This window comes from Vulpes lagopus, chromosome 18 (assembly GCF_018345385.1).
Source record: "Vulpes lagopus strain Blue_001 chromosome 18, ASM1834538v1, whole genome shotgun sequence".
NCBI classification, from domain to species: Eukaryota; Metazoa; Chordata; class Mammalia; order Carnivora; family Canidae; genus Vulpes; species Vulpes lagopus.
In genome coordinates, this window is record NC_054841.1 from 38,533,271 (window position 1) to 38,551,195 (window position 17,925).

The following is a 17,925-nucleotide window of genomic DNA, read 5'->3' on the forward strand; positions in this document are numbered from 1 at the left end:
TATACACAGCATTTTGGTGGAGCAATACATTTTACACGCATGACATGGTCAGCGATAAATATACCAGGGTAGGTCAAACCCTATTTGGTTCTCTGCTTTTAACTGTCTTGGGCTTTGTGTGTTTCTTTAATCAGTTGGATGATTTAGATAAACAACGTGTATTAGTCTTTGTAAGTAGAACATGCCTTGAACTTTCTCCAGATATTCATTCCCATTCATCATCATAATAGTTGCTCCCCCTTGGCCATCATTAAGATTAGAAATGTCCTTGAACCATTTAATGATATTCCACAAGACTGGACAGACTTTTCATGCCTTGATGAATTGTGATCACTCAGCTTAGACCAATGAAATTGGATATCCTTTAATGTGCCTGATGACTTTAAGGAGTCAGAGAAACTGACTGACTTTAGGGAAAGCAGTGCTCAGGAATCAAAATGGCTTCACAGGATAACCATTCATTTGGGGGAAGATGTATGATTTAAGTAAAAATTGATTAATGAGTTAATATCTAATCTGATAGCTAACTGCAATAGATTTTATTTCTTTGTTCATGCAGCTGAATATGGTTTTATCTACAAGTGTCCACTTATTATAGAACTCATTAGAATTCTTAAAGCAGATATGAAATCATTTTTTAAAGCATAAGTTAGAATGTTAAACGAGGTTCTTTCAAGCAAAGTGACTTTTATATGTTCACACCACTGGTAAGGAAAACAATATAAAAACAAGGCTGGGCTAGAATGTGTTTAACTACCTTGGAGTGAGAAAGACTAGTTGCCTCTATTTGATGGTGGCCTGCAGCTCCAGATGGTCACCATGGGAGTGATGTGACCCCCAAATGTCTGTGTGACACAAACAAGCAGACTTGGCAATTTGTCCCATAAATCTTTAGTATCCTCACAGATCTTTCTATTCCACCAACTCCGAAAACACTGACATCACTATAGTTTAGAACTGGCTATTTATAGTAGCATATTTAAGTCATCTTTAAGTTCCTCTGCAAACCATGACCTGAGACAACAGGGTTAAGAACAGGACATGAGTGTAGTGGAGAGAGCAGTGTGCTTGGAGTCAAAAGACCCAACTCCTGGCTCTCTCATTGGCAATTTGACAAAAATTACTTACAGGAGCTTCAGTTTCTTCTTTTGTTCATCAATTATTCATTAATCATCTGTAGTGTGCCAGGTGCTGTCCTTGGGATACAGGACAGAATGTAACAGAATATGGGGCTCAACATTCCATTGGTGGACCTATCGAATATAACTTCCTCCCTTCCAGAATTGTCATATGTGCCAAATAAGAGAGCATAAGTAAAAGCACTTTATAAGATGTTTTTCTCCCAGCAGCAAATCCCGAGATAAGAATCTGAGTGCATGGGTTTTATCGGAGAAGCACAAGAAATACTGGCAGTGGGGCTAGGAGATGAGAGAGGGGAAGGCAGCCAATAAAGGATGCATTGACAAGGTCATCACCACTGTGGGAACTGGAAACAGCAAAGGGAAATTCTGGGAAGTGGTGCAAACAAAAGCCCCAGTGAAATTCCACTCCAGAGGTGAGGGAGTTGGGGTATTTGTACACTGACTCCTGAGAATCATGAGCTAAACACTGCTCCAGGATGTGTTAATGCCCTGGTGCTTCTGGTGTGCCACCAACAGAACAGTCTTCTGTGATTTGGGAGAGAACGCACAGGCACAGAGATGCAGAGTATGGTAATTGCAGCATATGGCAATTGGAAATCATCTGGATCACATTGGAAATGGTAGTGTCTAGGAATATGGAGGGGGACAGTCTGTGAATAACACAGATGAGTAAAGAATGAGCCAATTATCATCATTACTCTACTGTTCAGATAGTGCCTATCTGTCCCCAACCATGTGCCCTGGTATTTAAAAACCACTTGCAGGCTAACTTATAGTATACTAGTAACTCTTATTAACCAGCTTGATGTGGAAACACTGTAGACTTGTTTCTCAAACTCAGTTTGTGAGTTCATATAGATGGAGCCTCCAGAACCCACTAATTCAATGCATTCTGCAATTTAAGAATTTTTAATTTTGATGATAAACTAAAATGAATTAATAAAAACATATTCAGGATCAACTTGCAACTAATTCGGGCCGGGCAATCTCGTTTGCATTTGAATTTTGGATTATAGTAATGCTGATGCCAAATGAAGATTGCAGAAAAGAGTAAAGTGAGAGAATTGAGTCATGATCAGTAATAAGGTATGCTGAACGTAAAATAACCTTTGTGGTCTTATCTCTATGTCTAGGGTTGAGCAGAAGTGGTGCATGGATCAGTCTATGTACACACCACCTTTTGTCAGTAAACCCTCAACTAGGAGTTTTTCATGAAATGGCTACATCTCACTTTCCCAGGTTATCTATTAAGTGGATTGGCTAGAAAAATAATGGATAGATAGTTAAAAACAAGTTTATTGTCAAAAAGGAAGTATAAAGCACGTTAGCAACTCAAATGATGCCTATCAAATTCAAAATCAAAAGAATCAAGTCAACTAGTAAAATATTCAAGTTTCCAAATAAAGGTTCCTATAATAAAACTTGGACTTCTGCTTCTGGAAAGATGGAGTAGAGTCACTTTCCCTTATTCCTTCCTAAGATGGAGTAGAGTCACTTTCCCTTATTCCTTCCTAAGTATAGCTAAAAACATGGAGCATTATATATAAAACAAACATGAGAAAAGTTGGAAAGGTAGAGAAAAGAAGACAGGCCAGTTGGGGACCACAAGTCCTGAGGAATATGATGATGAATTCCCTGAGTTTTCATTTTGCCTCAGCTAGCCCAGACTGGATACTGGAGAAGCCAGCAACCCAAAAATAAATACCAGTGGACACACACAAAAGAGCCCCAGGAAACTGCTCTCTCAGGCTATTGCAACAGAAAACTTTTAGATCAGATGGCTCTACTTCCAGCAAAACACCACAATAAAAAAAAAAAAAAAAGAAGAGTGCAACCCCACCCCCACCCCCTCCAGTGAAGATCACAGGGAGAACCTAGACTTCCATCCTCAGATTAATACAGGCATACCAACACCCCCTCTGCCAAGTGAAGTCATAGAATCCCGAAGGGGAAAGGAGACTTTCATCTCCTGCAGGGAGTAAAGAGCCACCTCCCCTCCCAGTGGGCAGGATGTCAGCAAAAGTCCTAGTGGGAGCCTGAACTCCACTTCCACCAGGGGGTAATGAGGAACCTCTCCCCACTGGGTGTCAATGGAGCTGAGTGGAGAACCCAGACTTCTCCACTCCCATCTGGCAAGTAACAAGGAAGCACTCCTCTTCTCCCACAAAAGTGGCATCAGAGGAGACCTGCAAAGACACAAAATTTAAGGAAGATCCAGAGACTCATAAAATGATAACCAAAATATCCAGGTTTCAATAAAATGCAACTCATACCAAGAACCAGGAAGATCTCAACTGGAATGACTAAAGACCATCAATAGATGCCAACATCAAGATGTTAGAATTATCTGACAAAGAATTTAAAGCAGCCATTGTAAAAATGCTTTGACAAGCAATTATGAACATGCTTGAAACAAATGAATACAAAATAGAAAGCCTCAGCAAAGAAATTTAAGATACAAAGAAAAATCACATGGAAATTTTAGGACTGAAAAGCACAATAACCAAAATAAAATCAAGCAATGATTTAAGGTAAAACAACAAAAACAGTGTAATATAACCATCATATTATTGTTAACATAAACTTTGATTTTAGATTTTGTTGTTTTCACTTGAAAATCTACTTGGATTTACAACTGTAAAAGAGCTATACACATAGGAAGTTTATACTTAGTTTTATGTTTGTACACTTTTAAGTGGCAATAATTTGAAGTAATTTATGTTAATACTAGGAAACGGTTTTTTTTTTTTTTCCTTTAGGAGTCTCCCTCATTCAAACAAGAAAATATTTTTTAAATGACATTTATAATGTCTTACGAGTGAATGGTATCTCCCCCACCAAAATTCATATGTGGAATTCCTAACCTCCGGTACTTCAGAAGGTGACTGTGGAGGGAGGGCCTTTAAAGAGACAATGAAGATAAAATGAGGTCAGATCAGATCAGTGGGCCTTAATTTGATATGACTGGTGTCCTTATAAGAAGAGGAGCTTAAGACACCAACATGCACAGAGGAAAGATAATGTCCGAACAAGACAGATAGGGATGGCCATCTACGAGCCAGGGGTAGAGGCCTCAGAAGAAATCAACCCCACCAATACCTGGATCTCAGACTTACAGCTTCCAGAACTGGGAGGAAAACAAATTCATGTTGGTTCAGCTACTCAGGCTGTGATATTTTGTTATGGCTGCCCAAACACAAACTAGTACATAATGCAACTGGAAATTTGGATCATTTAATAGACTTTTAATGACATGAAAGAATTATTGTAAAGTGTTTTAGATGTAATAATATGGGCAAGTTATTGTGGTTATGTTAAAAAAAAAAAAAACCTTAATTTGGGAGCACCTGGGTGGCTCAGTTGGTTAAATGTTTGCCTTCAGCTCAGGTCATGATCCTAGTGTCCTGGGATTGAGTCCCACATGGATTCCCAGCTTAGCTCAGCGTGGAGTCTGTTTCTCTCTCTGCCTCTGCCTCTGCTCCTCCCTCCATCCCCGCCAGTCCTCTCTCTCTCTCTCTTTCTCTCAAATAAAGATCTTTAAAAAAATAAAAATACCTTAATTTTTAATTATACATGTGAAAAATGTTTGGAAAAACTGGAAATGACCAACCAGGAAAGTGAAGAATTTGATAGGGCATGGTATTCTTTTTTTTTTTTTTAATTTTTATTTATTTATGATAGTCAGAGAGAGAGAGAGAGGCAGAGACACAGGCAGAGGGAGAAGCAGGCTCCATGCACCGGGAGCCCGATGTGGGATTCGATCCCGGGTCTCCAGGATCGCGCCCTGGGTCAAAGGCAGGTGCTAAACCGCTGCACCACCCAGGGATCCCGGGCATGGTATTCTTTACCAATATTTATTCCTAAATTATATCCTAAACTTTTTCTATTTTTTAACAACTTACTGTTATATATAACTTAAGTTATATCTTACACAATCAGTCAATTCACTCATTTAAAGTATACAATTCAGTGGCTTTTATTCTCAGAGTTGTGCCATCAGTACAGAATTAATTTAAGCACATCATTAATTAATCCTAAAAGAAACCCCACACTCCTATTTATCACCACTTAACTTTCCCCATTCTCCATTCCTCTCAGCCCTAGGAAACTACTAATCTATAGATTCTGTTTCCTTAAATTTACCTATACTGGGCATTTCCAATAAATGAGATCATACAATACGTGGTTCTTTGTGACTGGCCTCTTTTGTGTAGCATAATGTTTTCAAAATTCTTTCATATTGTAGTATTTATCTGTATTTTATTGTTAAATAATATCCAATTATATGGATATATACTACATTTTGTTTATCAGTTGTGAACATTAGGATTGTTTCCACTTTGTGACTATTATAAATAATGTTGCTATGAACATCATATACAAGTTTTGTGTGATACATTTTCATTTCTCCTGGGTATATATCTAGGAGGGGAAAAACTCAGTGTTTAACTAATTGAGGAGAGCTGCCTGACTGAGTGGCTGCATCTCATAGAATAAGTTGAGAAGTGTCCCCTCGTCTTCTGTTTTTTGGAAAAGTTTGTGGCATTAATTCTTTAAGTGTTTGGTAGAATTAACCATCTAGTCCTGGGCTTTCTTTCTGGGAGGATTTTTTATTCTAATTTAATCTCTCTACTTGTTATAGGTCTATTTGGATTTTCTATTTTGTTCTGAGTCAGGTGTGGTAGTGTGTACCTTTCTAAGAATTTGTCAATTTTAACTAAGTTATGTGTTTTTGGCATTTAGTTGTTTATGACATTCACTTTATATTCTATTTCTGTAACTTAACATTGTCCCCTTTTATTTATGATTTTATTAATCTGAGTCTTCTCTCTTTTTTCTTGGTCTGTATAGATAACAATTTGTCAATTTTGTTGATCTTTTCAAAAAACCAGCTTTGGCTTTATTGATTTTCTTTATTATCTTTCTACTCTCTATTTAATTAATCCTCATTATTTCCTCCTTCTACTTGCTTTGGGTTGAGTTTGCTCTTCTTTTTCTCATGTCTTAAAGTGGAATGGCTTGGTTGTTGATTTGAGATTTTTTTTTCTTTTTTAATGTAGGCCCTTATAGCTATAAATCTCCTTCTAAGCACTGCTTTAGCTGAATACCGTAAGTTTTTATATGTTATGTCTTTAATTCATTTCAAAGTATTTTCTGATCTCCCTATGTGTGTTAAGATCTTATTTTTAAGTAATTTCTATACTTAAAAATAATAAGTAATGTGGGGCTCAAACTCAAAACCCCAAGATCAAGAATTGCATGCTCCACCGACTGAGCCAGCTAGGTGCCTCTACCTTCCCTGCGTTTTATCTTTGGTTCATTGGTTATTTAAGAGTGCCTTGTCTGATTTCCACATATTGCTAAATTTGCTCAATTTCTTTCAGTTGGTAATTTCCAATTCTATTGTGATCAGAAAACATACTTGTAATGATTTTATCCTTTAAGTTTATTGAGGTTTGTGTTATGGCCTATTCTAAGATCCATCCTGGAGAATGCTTCTTTTGTACCTGAGAAAAATGTGTACTCTGTTGCTTTACCTACTCCTTTACTGAGTAGGGTGTTGTACAGGACTCTATCAGGTGTGCTTTGTGGGTAGTGTTGTTCAGGTCTTTTATTTCCTATTGATCTCTTGCCTAATTGTTCTATCCAATACAGAGTGAGATATTGAAGTCTCCATTATTGCTGACTTGTCTATTACTCCCAGTTGCATCTGCCTTTACTTCATGTACTTTGGGACTGTGCTGTTACATACATATGTTTATAATTGTAATGAATTCTTCATGGATTGATCCTTTTATCATTATAAAATGCCCCTCTTATATCCAGCAATACATATTTGTTCAAGTCTATTTCATCTGATAGGAGCAAAGCCGCTCCAGATTTCTTAGGGTTGCTGTTTGAGTGATATATTTTTCCATTCACTTTCAACCTATTTGTATATTTGAATCTAAAGTATGTCTCCTGTAGAGAGCATATAATTCAAATTTATTTTTTAATCAAATCTGGCAATCTTAGCCTTCTGATTGGATTGTTCAATCCATTCACATTTGTAATGATTGACTTTATGTGTCAATTTAGTGGGTGTTGGGGATGAGATCTAAATTAGTGAACCCTGAGTAAAGTAGATGGCCCACCATAATGCTGGTGGATTTCATGCAATCAGTTGAAATCCTGAAAGAATCCTTGAGCAAGAGGATTGCTTGAGGCTTGAGCAATCTTTGAGCAAGACTTCCTCCAGACTTCCTCTTCACCTTTGACTCTCTAGGGTCTCCAAACTGCTCGACTTAACATGGGCACTGCATCACTGGGGCTCCTAGGTCTCAAGCCTACTGGCCCTCACTGCAGATTTAGATTCACCAGGCTCCAGAATTGTGCAATCCAATTCCTTATGTGTTGGTTCTATTTCTCTGCAGAACCCTAATACAACATCTAATGATATTATAGTTAGATTCTTTGTTTTCTATATATCTCCTATATCATTCCATTTCTATTTTGTTCGTATTCCTTTACCACTTATTTTGCATTAAGTGAATCTTTCAAGTGTAATTTAATTCCTTTAATAGTTTTTCCACTGTTTCTTTAGTTGTTTTCTTAGTGGTTGCTCTAGGGCTTCCCATATATATCACTTTATCAGAATCAGCTTTAGATTTATATTAACACAATTCCTGCAAGAAATATGAATGTTACTTCTGTATAGCCCTACTCTCTATTCTCTCTTTTTGTGCTATGTCACACATTACAGCTACAGATGTTACAAATGCAACAATACATCATTATAATTACTTAGTATAATTTTAGGTCAGTTGAAGAAGTAGAGATAAGAAAGAGCAAGTATATATTTGTAGGTTTGTTGTATTTACTTTCTTCAGCCAATAGCTAGCGTGGAAATGGAGATCTCATTCTTACAACCTCATGGAACTACATCCTGCCAGCAACTTGAATGAGCTGGAGACAAATTCTCCCCTAGTACCTCCCAGAAGCAATGCAGCCCTGCCAACACCTTGATTTTAGCCTTTCAGGTACTGGAGCAGAGAAACCAGCCAAGGACTTCTGACTTAGAGAATTGTGAGATAATTACATAATATGTTGTTCTAAGCTATTAAGTTTATAACAATGTGTTAGGCAGCAATAGAAAACTGTTCCACACTGTCTCTTCCATATCATCATGAGGCACCCTCGTTTATTCATTCAAAAAATATTTAGTGAGGACCTATTATGTGCCAGGCATTGTCCTAGGTGCTGGAAGTATAATATGAATGACAGAAAAATCCCTGTTTTCAGGGAATTTACCTGCAAATGGAGGGAGACACATAAACCAAACAAATGTGTCAGTTATATGGTAGATTGGAAAGTGGTGAGTGCCAGCAGACAAAAATAAGTCAGAAAGGGGACACAGAGTGGTGGTGGGGGCAGTGTGGTGAGAAGGATGTTTATTGAGAAAGTAACATTTAAGAAAGAGTTGAAGGAGATGAGCAAGCTATGTGTATCCACCTAGAAAGTGCTTTCCACAGAGAGGTAAAGGCACATGCGCTCTGAGACAGGAAGAGGTCTGGGCTGCTGGAAGGGTAAGGAGGTCAGAATGGCTGGAGCAGAGTGAGCGAGGGTTATAACAGGAAGTGGGTCAGAGAATGACAGAGAGCAGATCCCACAGTCTTGTAATTACTCTGGGGCAAGGTGTACTATGAGGTTTTGGGCAAAGGAGCATCATGGCCAGACTCATTTCAGGCTGCCAAATGGACAAGGAACTGTGAATATGGGGAGGCCAGTGAGGACCTTGTAGTCATAACTCAGGTAAGAGATGATTTGAATGGTAGCGGTAGAGAGAGGGAGAAGTGTTTGGATTCAGGACACATTTTAAAGGAAGGCCAATAGCATTCAGTAATGGATTGGTTAGAAAATAGGAGACAAAGTAAATTCAAGGATTTCAAGTTGGTGGTCCCCAAAAAGCTTTGCCTCTCTGTACAAATACCCTAATGCAGTCCCCTCATAAATCTGGGCTGAGCCAGGTAACTTGATTTGAGCAATAAATCTGGTAAAAATAAGGCTGGGACAATTCTGACCTAAACCTTAAAAGGGCCTCATAGCTTTTGCTTTTATGCTCCTGGGAATCCTTGAACTGCCATGTCTTACAGGAGAAACAGCATGAAAAGACCAGGTAGAGTGGCCAAAAAGCAGAGGGAAAGGCCCTGAACCTGCATGGAAAAAGAAGGAAGCTTATCCAGCCCAGCCCCCAGCTCACACTCCCACTGAATACAGCATACCCGTGACTACCAGCAAGAGCCACAGAAAAACCAGAGTGAAGCCAAGCATAGTTGACAGAACTGTGAAAAAACAAAACAGTTGTTGTTTAAACTACTAAGATTTAGGGAGGTTATGCAATAACAGGTGAAAAAAAAATGACCCCAAGAATTTTGGCCTGTGCACCCAGAAGGATGGAGTTTACCATCAACTGGATGGAAAAGGATGCTAGTTAATAGGTTTGGGGAAAAAACTTGGGTGGACAGATTAATATCTTACTACTTAGAAAAAGAATACAGTTTTCTTAATATTTTAGAAGAACAAAATCATCTATCTTTTAAGCACTGCTGGATTTTCCGGGACCAGGAAAGGCCATTTGAGGTGCAACTTTTTGGACCTCCAAAAAACAGACACAGCAACGATTAAAGGAATTGTTTAGATTTTTTTTTTCTGTCCAGGTTCTGAAGCTCTGCCAACAATCAGTGTAATCCCCATCAAGGCAGGGAAACCTCGCCCAGTTTTTCCAGCTTTGCTACTGTGGTTTCAGGGCTTTGGTGACTCTACCATGTAAAGGAGAAACCACCGGGTAGCTTTCCCTCCCCCTTTCCACAACTGGTCACAAAGAACCATCTTGGGCTTGGCTGACGGGCTTCTTGGGGCTGAAGGCACAGCCTCAGAGGGAGGCCCCTGCCAGTTTTAGATGTAATCCTTCCTGTGGTCATACACTTTAGAGACAGCAGTATGTGGGCAAAGAAAATTGCCTGGTCAATTTGGTCAGCCTGTAGGTCTCTGATGATAGGCATCTGGGCTACTACCGTGTAAGCTTGAACCCAAATGAAGTGTTGGGGAAAAGCAGTACGTTCCTTAAGAGTTCTTAATGCCCCAGAGCAAATATTAATGTGGAAGGGTTACTTTTACGCTGTCAACCTCCCACTCACTCACTCCCACCCATATAGCCTACTATGTCTACCCACTCACATCTCCTTCTTAATCAGGATTTGGGAAAGTTTTAGGATATAGCTAAACTCAAACAAATTAATCATATTCCTGGGGGCTCATTTCTTCTGGGCTCAACCTTTTCTTGGACTAGTGTTTCTAGGAGGAAAGGGTAGCTTCCACCCATAGGTCCCTCTTGGTCCTCCACACCGCGACTAACCACCGGAAGCTGAAGTTGGATAGGAGACTGGACTTCATGTCACAAAGGGACTCACAAAATTGAGCAATTGTAGGGTGTATGCCAGAAGAAAAGTTGATGTGCTTGACTTAACAAACGTTTTAAGAAAAATGTTGAGAGTCATTTAAAAGAATTTAACCATAAAATTATGCCAAGGATATATAAGTTTGAGAGATAGCATTCTGAGAGTGGGCGCCATATAAGGTGATCCAACATGGTCATCATGGAGATGTGGGACATGGGAACACTATCACTGTTTTGGTCTCTTCAAATCTCTTCAGGTCATTACACACTTTTGGCTATGGTTTCTTCCAAGTACCATTAACATGACTCCAGATTCTTTCCCTTACAGAGTCCCTCAATCCTTGGTGGATTGTGGCTCTTCAGCTTGTTTATTCTCCACCTCCTTAAAAGTATGCACCTTCTCTCCAGCTATCCAGTGCCTGTCATTACTGACTACACTGTGAAATTCCCTTCCACTTTTGTGGCACATACAGCCTTACGACTTGCAGAATGTTCAGTCAGACATTATGGATGAAGATGGGTCATGAGGAGCATAAGGCAGAGAGAGACCCCAGTGCAGTACATGAGCAGACTCCTGAGTTTACCCTCTCAGCAGAAGAGGGTATAAAGGTGCATCAAGGCCTCTTGGCCAAGAAGAAGGAAATGTTTCTTACTTTCAAATCCCTAAGAAGCAACCCTAAGACAAGGTGGCAAGTGCAAGTAGTTCATCTGGGAGATGACCCCAGGATACACAAATAGGGGAGCTAAGAAGGATACAGGGAAGGGAAGAAGGCCAACATGAGTGTATTAATAAGTCAACTACCAAAGGAGGGCAACTGAAGCTTAACTCCTCTGGGAAATCTCTCACAAACTGTGTGGAACACGTACCCCAGACTTACACCACCCAAGAGGCAAGGGAGTTAGTATATTTATACAACAAATTCTGTTCATCACTTGTTGAGAGCTGCTTCTGGGGCCCACTGTTTCCTGGGCATTTCTGGCTTGCTGCGTGCAGAGACAGTGCAGCTTTCTATGGTTCCAGAACAAGCTCTCAGGCAGAGGTGCGGATGCTAGCCTCTGAATGTTGTCTGGGGCACAGGAAGATCGATGGGCAACAGCAGTGGTCTGTGCTGGGACCTCTGTTCAAGCTGCCTTTCAGACCTTGCCACACTGCTTGTTGTGTGGATTTGGGGCTTGAGGAAGTAGACACTGACTGTACTCAGTAGTGGAGTTGGATTCCTACAGATGCCTTAGGATAGGATATACATACTGAACAGCACTAGCCGAACCAATAATAAATGAAGTCATTTGTATAGGTCTGGACATTTTTCTACATATACTTAAGTGAAAACAGCAGGTTATATAAAACCATTTTGGTGTTAAAACCATAGAAAGCTTATGCATTAAAAAGTCTACAAGGATATAAGACAAAGTGTTGTTAATGGTTGTCTCTAGGGAAGTGGGGTTATGAGTTAATTTTGTTGTTATTTGTTGCTCTCCTTATCAATTTTCTGATTTTTTTTGTAATGAGCATGAATTGTTTTTGTAATAACAATGATCAGATTTTTTTAAATTACACAATAATTTAATACAATCTCAAGATTCAGGAATAATTTCAGGACTTTTCTAAATGTTCCTTTCTTCACCATCTGTTTTCCTCCCTCCCCACTCTGGCCCGGTGCTTCAAAACAGAATGACCTTGCTTATTTGCAAGTGACTGCAATGTACTGTCACCACTGTCAAACATGGGGCAAAGAGGGCAGTTAGGCAAAAAAGACTTTTGAGCAGCCAAGAGAGAGGTCTCAGTAGCCATAAGCCAAAACTCATCCACTTTGCTCAGACAAGTGCCATAGACTAGCATTTAGGACTTAATCATACACACTTTGTACACAATTCTAACCAACATTGCCATCAGACTTCAGCTTCATGCTTCAAAGCAGCAGTGAAAAGAGGAGGAAGGGCCTGCCCCCGTCAGACACACAGGAGGCATAGAGAAGAGGCAGAGCTGATAAGCGAGGAGAGGTCCAAACAAGGCCTTCACACCTCAGCACCCGGCCTGGGTGCTCCCACTTTTAAGGTAGAGCACAGGTCCTCCATCTCCTTGCCACTTTCAGAAGTGTCCCATTTCCAAACCCAGAACAAGATCAAGTGATGGCCTTGAGGAGTCGAGGCCAGGCTTATACTCAAGAGAACCAAGCATCCAATGATTGGGGCTTAAAAAGAACCTGAATACAGGCATACAGTAAAGATCATCCATGTGAAAATACTGCTTCGGAATTCGGTGACAGAAGCCAGACTAGGGAATGAGGTTACTTTCTTATCTGTTTCTTCCGACCCTTTCTACTTTTGTGTGAAATGAGGTCGATCATCCTCTGGTTCCAGGATCTGCTCTTTAACATCTGATCTTATCGCTAAGGAACTTATACTACCCATTACCATTTTGCCTCCATGATTCTGAGTATCACTTTTTGGGCCTCCTGGTTTGACAATATTCCTAAAATTAAAAAAAAAAAAAAATTGTAGAATAAAGCCTTAACAAGCTGTTCTTGGAGGGACTGAGCTCTTTTATACTGACCAGTTTTTAAACTCTTCATAAAAGGGGTCTTTAACAAGCCCAAACTTTTTAAATATGAGTAGAATAAAGTCAAAAGAAGATGAAAAGAAATGGCATTCCTGGTGAAATAGGTCAGATGATTTTCAGACTCCAAAGTGTCCTGATAATTTTACGTGATCCTGTCCAGCTCCTCAAAAAACTCTGCCAACAGGTAACAGGTTTTTGAAAGCTTTTGAAGCCAAAGGCTCCCTACCAGCCAGCCCATCGCTTACTAAGTTCTCAGCCTCATTAAGAATGAGAAACAGATACCACGGCACCAACCTGTCTACGAGAACACAGCGAGACAAATGTAATTGCCTGTACAAGGCATATAAATCAGCAACTCCCAAATCATTCATATTTACACCCACTCCATTTTGGTTGTCTTTCCTTTATAATTTGGCCATACATCGATGTCAAGTGTATAATTTCATCTGGGGCTTTATCAGTTACCACCCAGAGCCATGATTATATGGTGCAGGGAACTTCCTCTCCCTGAGCGAGTCTATCTTTAGTATCTCCTTGATAGCCACTTCTTACTCATAAAATCAAAAGAAGTCTTGGTTTCCTAATGTGGCTCCAGAATCACTAAATATAACATTTAGAAGCAATTTATCAACTGAAACCCTTGGGTTTTCAGTTGCCACTACAATTTTTGAAAGCAAAGTGTTCTTATTCCTTCTGTTATTATTTTTTTTATCAACTTGCATTTGAAATTTTAGGGATTTTGATACTGACCATCCAATTATAAACGAAGGTCAACTTTCATCTTGTTAGTGTCCAGCCTAACTGCACAAAGATAGGTTTTGAACTAGCAGAGTCAGAGCAAAAAAGAAAGGTATGATTTCTGGAAGAAGTAACATTTTACAAACAAAATAAAAAAATGGTTCTCCAATCTAGGGTTCAAAAGATAATTTATTAATCTGAGAAGAGGAGTCACACACTATACCCAGTAATATGCTTCTTTTATTTTTGGGCCTTTTTCTTAAAAATATATTTAAACAAGAAACAAAGATAATATTGAATTTTCCCATAAATTTTGATTTCTTATTTACAGTGTTACATTGTAAATAACATTCCATTATACACAAATTAAGGACTGTGCATTACTGTATGTTCTCTTTACATATTCTCTCATAATATAGTACATATAGCTTGAAGATATGCAGTATTTAAGCTTAGAAAAGCTTGAGGAAAGAAGTACAAACTTTATCAATAAGACTATTATTTAAAAAGGTTCTGACCTTAATTCTCTGCTAGATTGTTTCACTGAAACCATTCTTTGTTAAAGAAAAAATGCCCCATATGAGGGATGAGAATAACAGTTTAAGTTACCACAGGATCCACTTAAACTGGTTAACAAATAAAAACACTTTATCACTTATTACTGTTATTAAATGGAGCACTACCACTGTCAAATCATTTAAACAAGTAGATTGACTCTTCAGTTCAGACACATACATCAATGACAGCTGGTACCTCTTTATGAAATAAAAAATGTTTCCTGCATCTTTAGGTTTTACTTGTAAACAGTAAAGCACACATTCTGTAAAGATGATTTAATCATTCCTGGTCTTAGGTTACACAATAAGGAGTTTCTATTTCATCAAGGGGGAAGCAAGCCCACGCACTGCACGCGCACACACACACACACACACACACAGCACACATTCAGTCCCGCTCACCCGCCGAAGACCTGCATGTCACTGAGCACTAACTACAGCCACGCTAGTGTCGCAAGCGGTGCACGAGACTGCAACAGGAATTATAAAATGGTGAAGATAAAACATCCAGCTTCAGTTAAAAACCCCGAAAAGCTCAGGTTCTGAAATGCCTCTCAGACGCTTCATGCTCAGCCTGAAGGGTCAGTTCACTGGGCTCTCCAGGCGGCAAACCCCACCTTCGATTGCCACGGACTGTCCTGCCACTGCACCAGGAGGGAGTCTTGAAATGTGAGTCTGCAGAGAGGGAGACAGGAGAGCGTTAGAAGTGCCAGCTGTGTCCTCCCGTGTGCCGAGGGTAGAAGAAATGCCAGAATGACACAGCCTCTCTTTGCTTCTCAGCATCTACGTGGTAGCAACCTTTAAGTGCAGAGAGATCCTCTTTGTTCCAATCTTGCAGGGAATGTTTACTGAGCATCTATGACATGCTAAGCACAGCCCTAGCAACTGGAAGTATAGACGAACAAGACAGCTAAGGGCCCCTCAAGGGCCCTCTCAAGCACAGAACTTACAATTTAGTCCTATTCAGAATAGTAATTAATGGTGTTAATGCCAACTATATTGAGCATATTCTAGTTCTCTGAAAACCAGTCATTTATATACATTCTGTCTTCTAAACATCCAAAGCAACTAAGAATAACGGATTCATGTTTACATTTTATTCTCTAAGGGAGTTGAATAGCTTGCAAAAGTTCAGATAATTAAACAACTAAAACGTAAGTGAGGCAATGAGAAAAAAGAAAAATAAGAGCTTACAAAATAAGGAAAGGACAGGTGTGAGATTAACACGCAAAATCTAGCCTGAGTTTTGTACCCATGCTAGAGGCATGGTCCTGCCTCATTTCTCAGCGTCTTCATTCCACGACCACAGAGGGGGTTCATGTATGGCCAGGAGCACAGCAAACCAATTGCTCAGAAGGGAACCACTATTCCTGGCACAAGGCCTAGGAACTACTTCTCATACAGGGCTTCATACATGGTAGGTTCCTCGTTTAGTGGATGAGTGAAGACATCAGCTGCACAACAAGGAGTTTTGTAGGGCCGAGGGTTAACTTTACTCAAGGGAGGCTGGCCTGATGGAAAACAGTAAAAGCTGTTTCATAAGAGGGTCAGGATGACGTCAGCCAGGAATTCCTTTTTTTGATGATCTGGCTTAATCTGGGGAAAGATAAATGTCGGGAGCTTCTAAGAAGAACAGAAGGACTGTATATCCCTTAGGTAATCCTCTCTAATTCTGCTACTCTAAACAAGTTTTTCCTAAGGACTGAATAGAAGTGGGTTCAAGCCCCAGGTGAGACTGTTAGATGTGGCTAGTGAAGTAGCCAAGCCTAGAGTGAGAATGACATCCTCTCATGCAACCAAATATGAAACAGCCTATGTTTTAGATGGAATGACAGCTAATTGGTTTGTAGTTTGAGGGTGGACAGTATTCTTGAATCTCATTGTACAAGTCCTATCAGAGTAGCTGATATAAGTCAATAATTTGGAAAGTTCTAAAGAACAGGAAGTATTCTCTGGGCACTATGTTTTTCTGTGTGCCAGGCAGGAAGCACCCGATAACCCACAAGGGTGAAGTCTGTTGCCTCAGGTCAAGAGCTGGGTGAGGCAGTCTCTGTGGGATCTCCTGGGATATAGCTATCAGTGAGTTTAGCTTACTAAGTTCATGCTTCTGGGAACTGTGTCCCAGGATCTGGCCTCATTATTACATCAGAGGGCCAAACTTGGATCTCACCATATGGATATATTGTACCTGAGAAGTCCACAGTAGGAAAACTTGTGGCTCTTTGGTTTCTTGCAATGCCTCATTAACCTAGCAGGAGTTAGAACAGGGTGTGTGGTTTAATTCTGCTACCCAGGAGTGTTTGTCACATCAGGCACAAAAATCTCAATTCTCACAATTCCCAGGGCTCAATTGTGATGGAGCTGCTTTTATTCTTCCAGGAATTTCCTATCATGAGATGAAAGAGATTTTTTCCCCAAGTATCATTCATCTTTTGTTTTGTTTTGTTTTTTAAGATTCTTCTAAACAGAAAAGATCCCTGAAAGCATAGAAGCCTTTTGGTCAATTGTATCCCTGATCTCACCCTCTTCAGTCATGAATACAGTCATGCAGCTATGACAGGGATCAAGAAGAAGCAGAACCTCTTTGAAAAACAGTAGGTGGGTTCCTCAAAAAATTAAACATGAAATTACTATATGATCCAACAATTCCACTTATGGATAATACTCCAAACAAGTGAAAGCAAGGACACAATAGCCATAAGGTGGAAACAACTCGAGAGCTCATAAACAAAATGTGACATATATTATACACATGGAATGGAATATTATTCAGCCCTAAGAAGGAAACTCTGACACATCCTACAACAGGGATGAACTTTGAAGACATCATGTTACGTGAAATAAGCCAGATACAAAAGAACAAATGTTGTAGGATTTAACTTATATGTGATATCTATTAGTCAAGTTCATAGAGACAGAAAATAGGATGGTAGTTACCAGGGATGGGGGGAGAAGGAATAGGGAGTCACTGTTTAACGGGTATAAAGTTTCAGTTTGAGAAGATGAAAAGTTCTGGAGATGAATAATGGTGATGGTTATACAACAAGATGAAGGTACTAAATGCTACTGAACTGTGCATTCAAAAATGGCTAAAATGGCTGCCCCCCCCCACTGTGTTTCTCATGAATAAATAAAATCTTTTTTAAAAAATAGCTAAAATGGTAAATTGCCATGTATATTCTACCATAATAACAATAAAGAAAAGAATAAAGCAGAAATGACAACTTCCTACCTGGTTTAGAATAGTACTCCGCATGATAGCATTAAGAGAAGGGGCTAGCTAAGAGTGAATCTACAATGCAGACCCCCATAGAAGAAACACTAACACCACCAGGTTCTGTTCACAAATAGGTTGGAAATCTCAAATCAAGTTTGTTAAAATATCCGTCCCTAGGAGAGAAGCTCACAGGAAAATCTGTCTTCATGTTTCCCAGAAATTCAGAGAGAATCCAGTGGGACCTCCTGGCAGGCCTAGTGGTCTAGGCATGAGAA

The 17,925-nt window shown here is 39.6% G+C and overlaps 1 protein-coding gene across 3 annotated transcripts in view; it reads right to left on the reverse strand.

Annotated features, from left to right (window-relative positions):
- Window positions 1–13,742: 13,742 nt before the first annotated feature.
- Window positions 13,743–17,925, reverse strand: part of TASP1 (taspase 1) — a 273,821-nt gene continuing 269,638 nt past the window's right edge. For 2 of the 3 annotated variants that reach the window (XM_041732944.1, XM_041732945.1), the window contains exon 14: window positions 13,756–15,108. In XM_041732944.1, the coding sequence (XP_041588878.1) occupies window positions 15,016–15,108 (93 nt within the window). In that variant the 3' untranslated portion in view covers window positions 13,756–15,015. Of the gene's footprint in view, window positions 15,109–17,925 lie in introns of all 3 variants that reach the window. The other variant, XM_041732946.1, reaches the window with a different exon arrangement.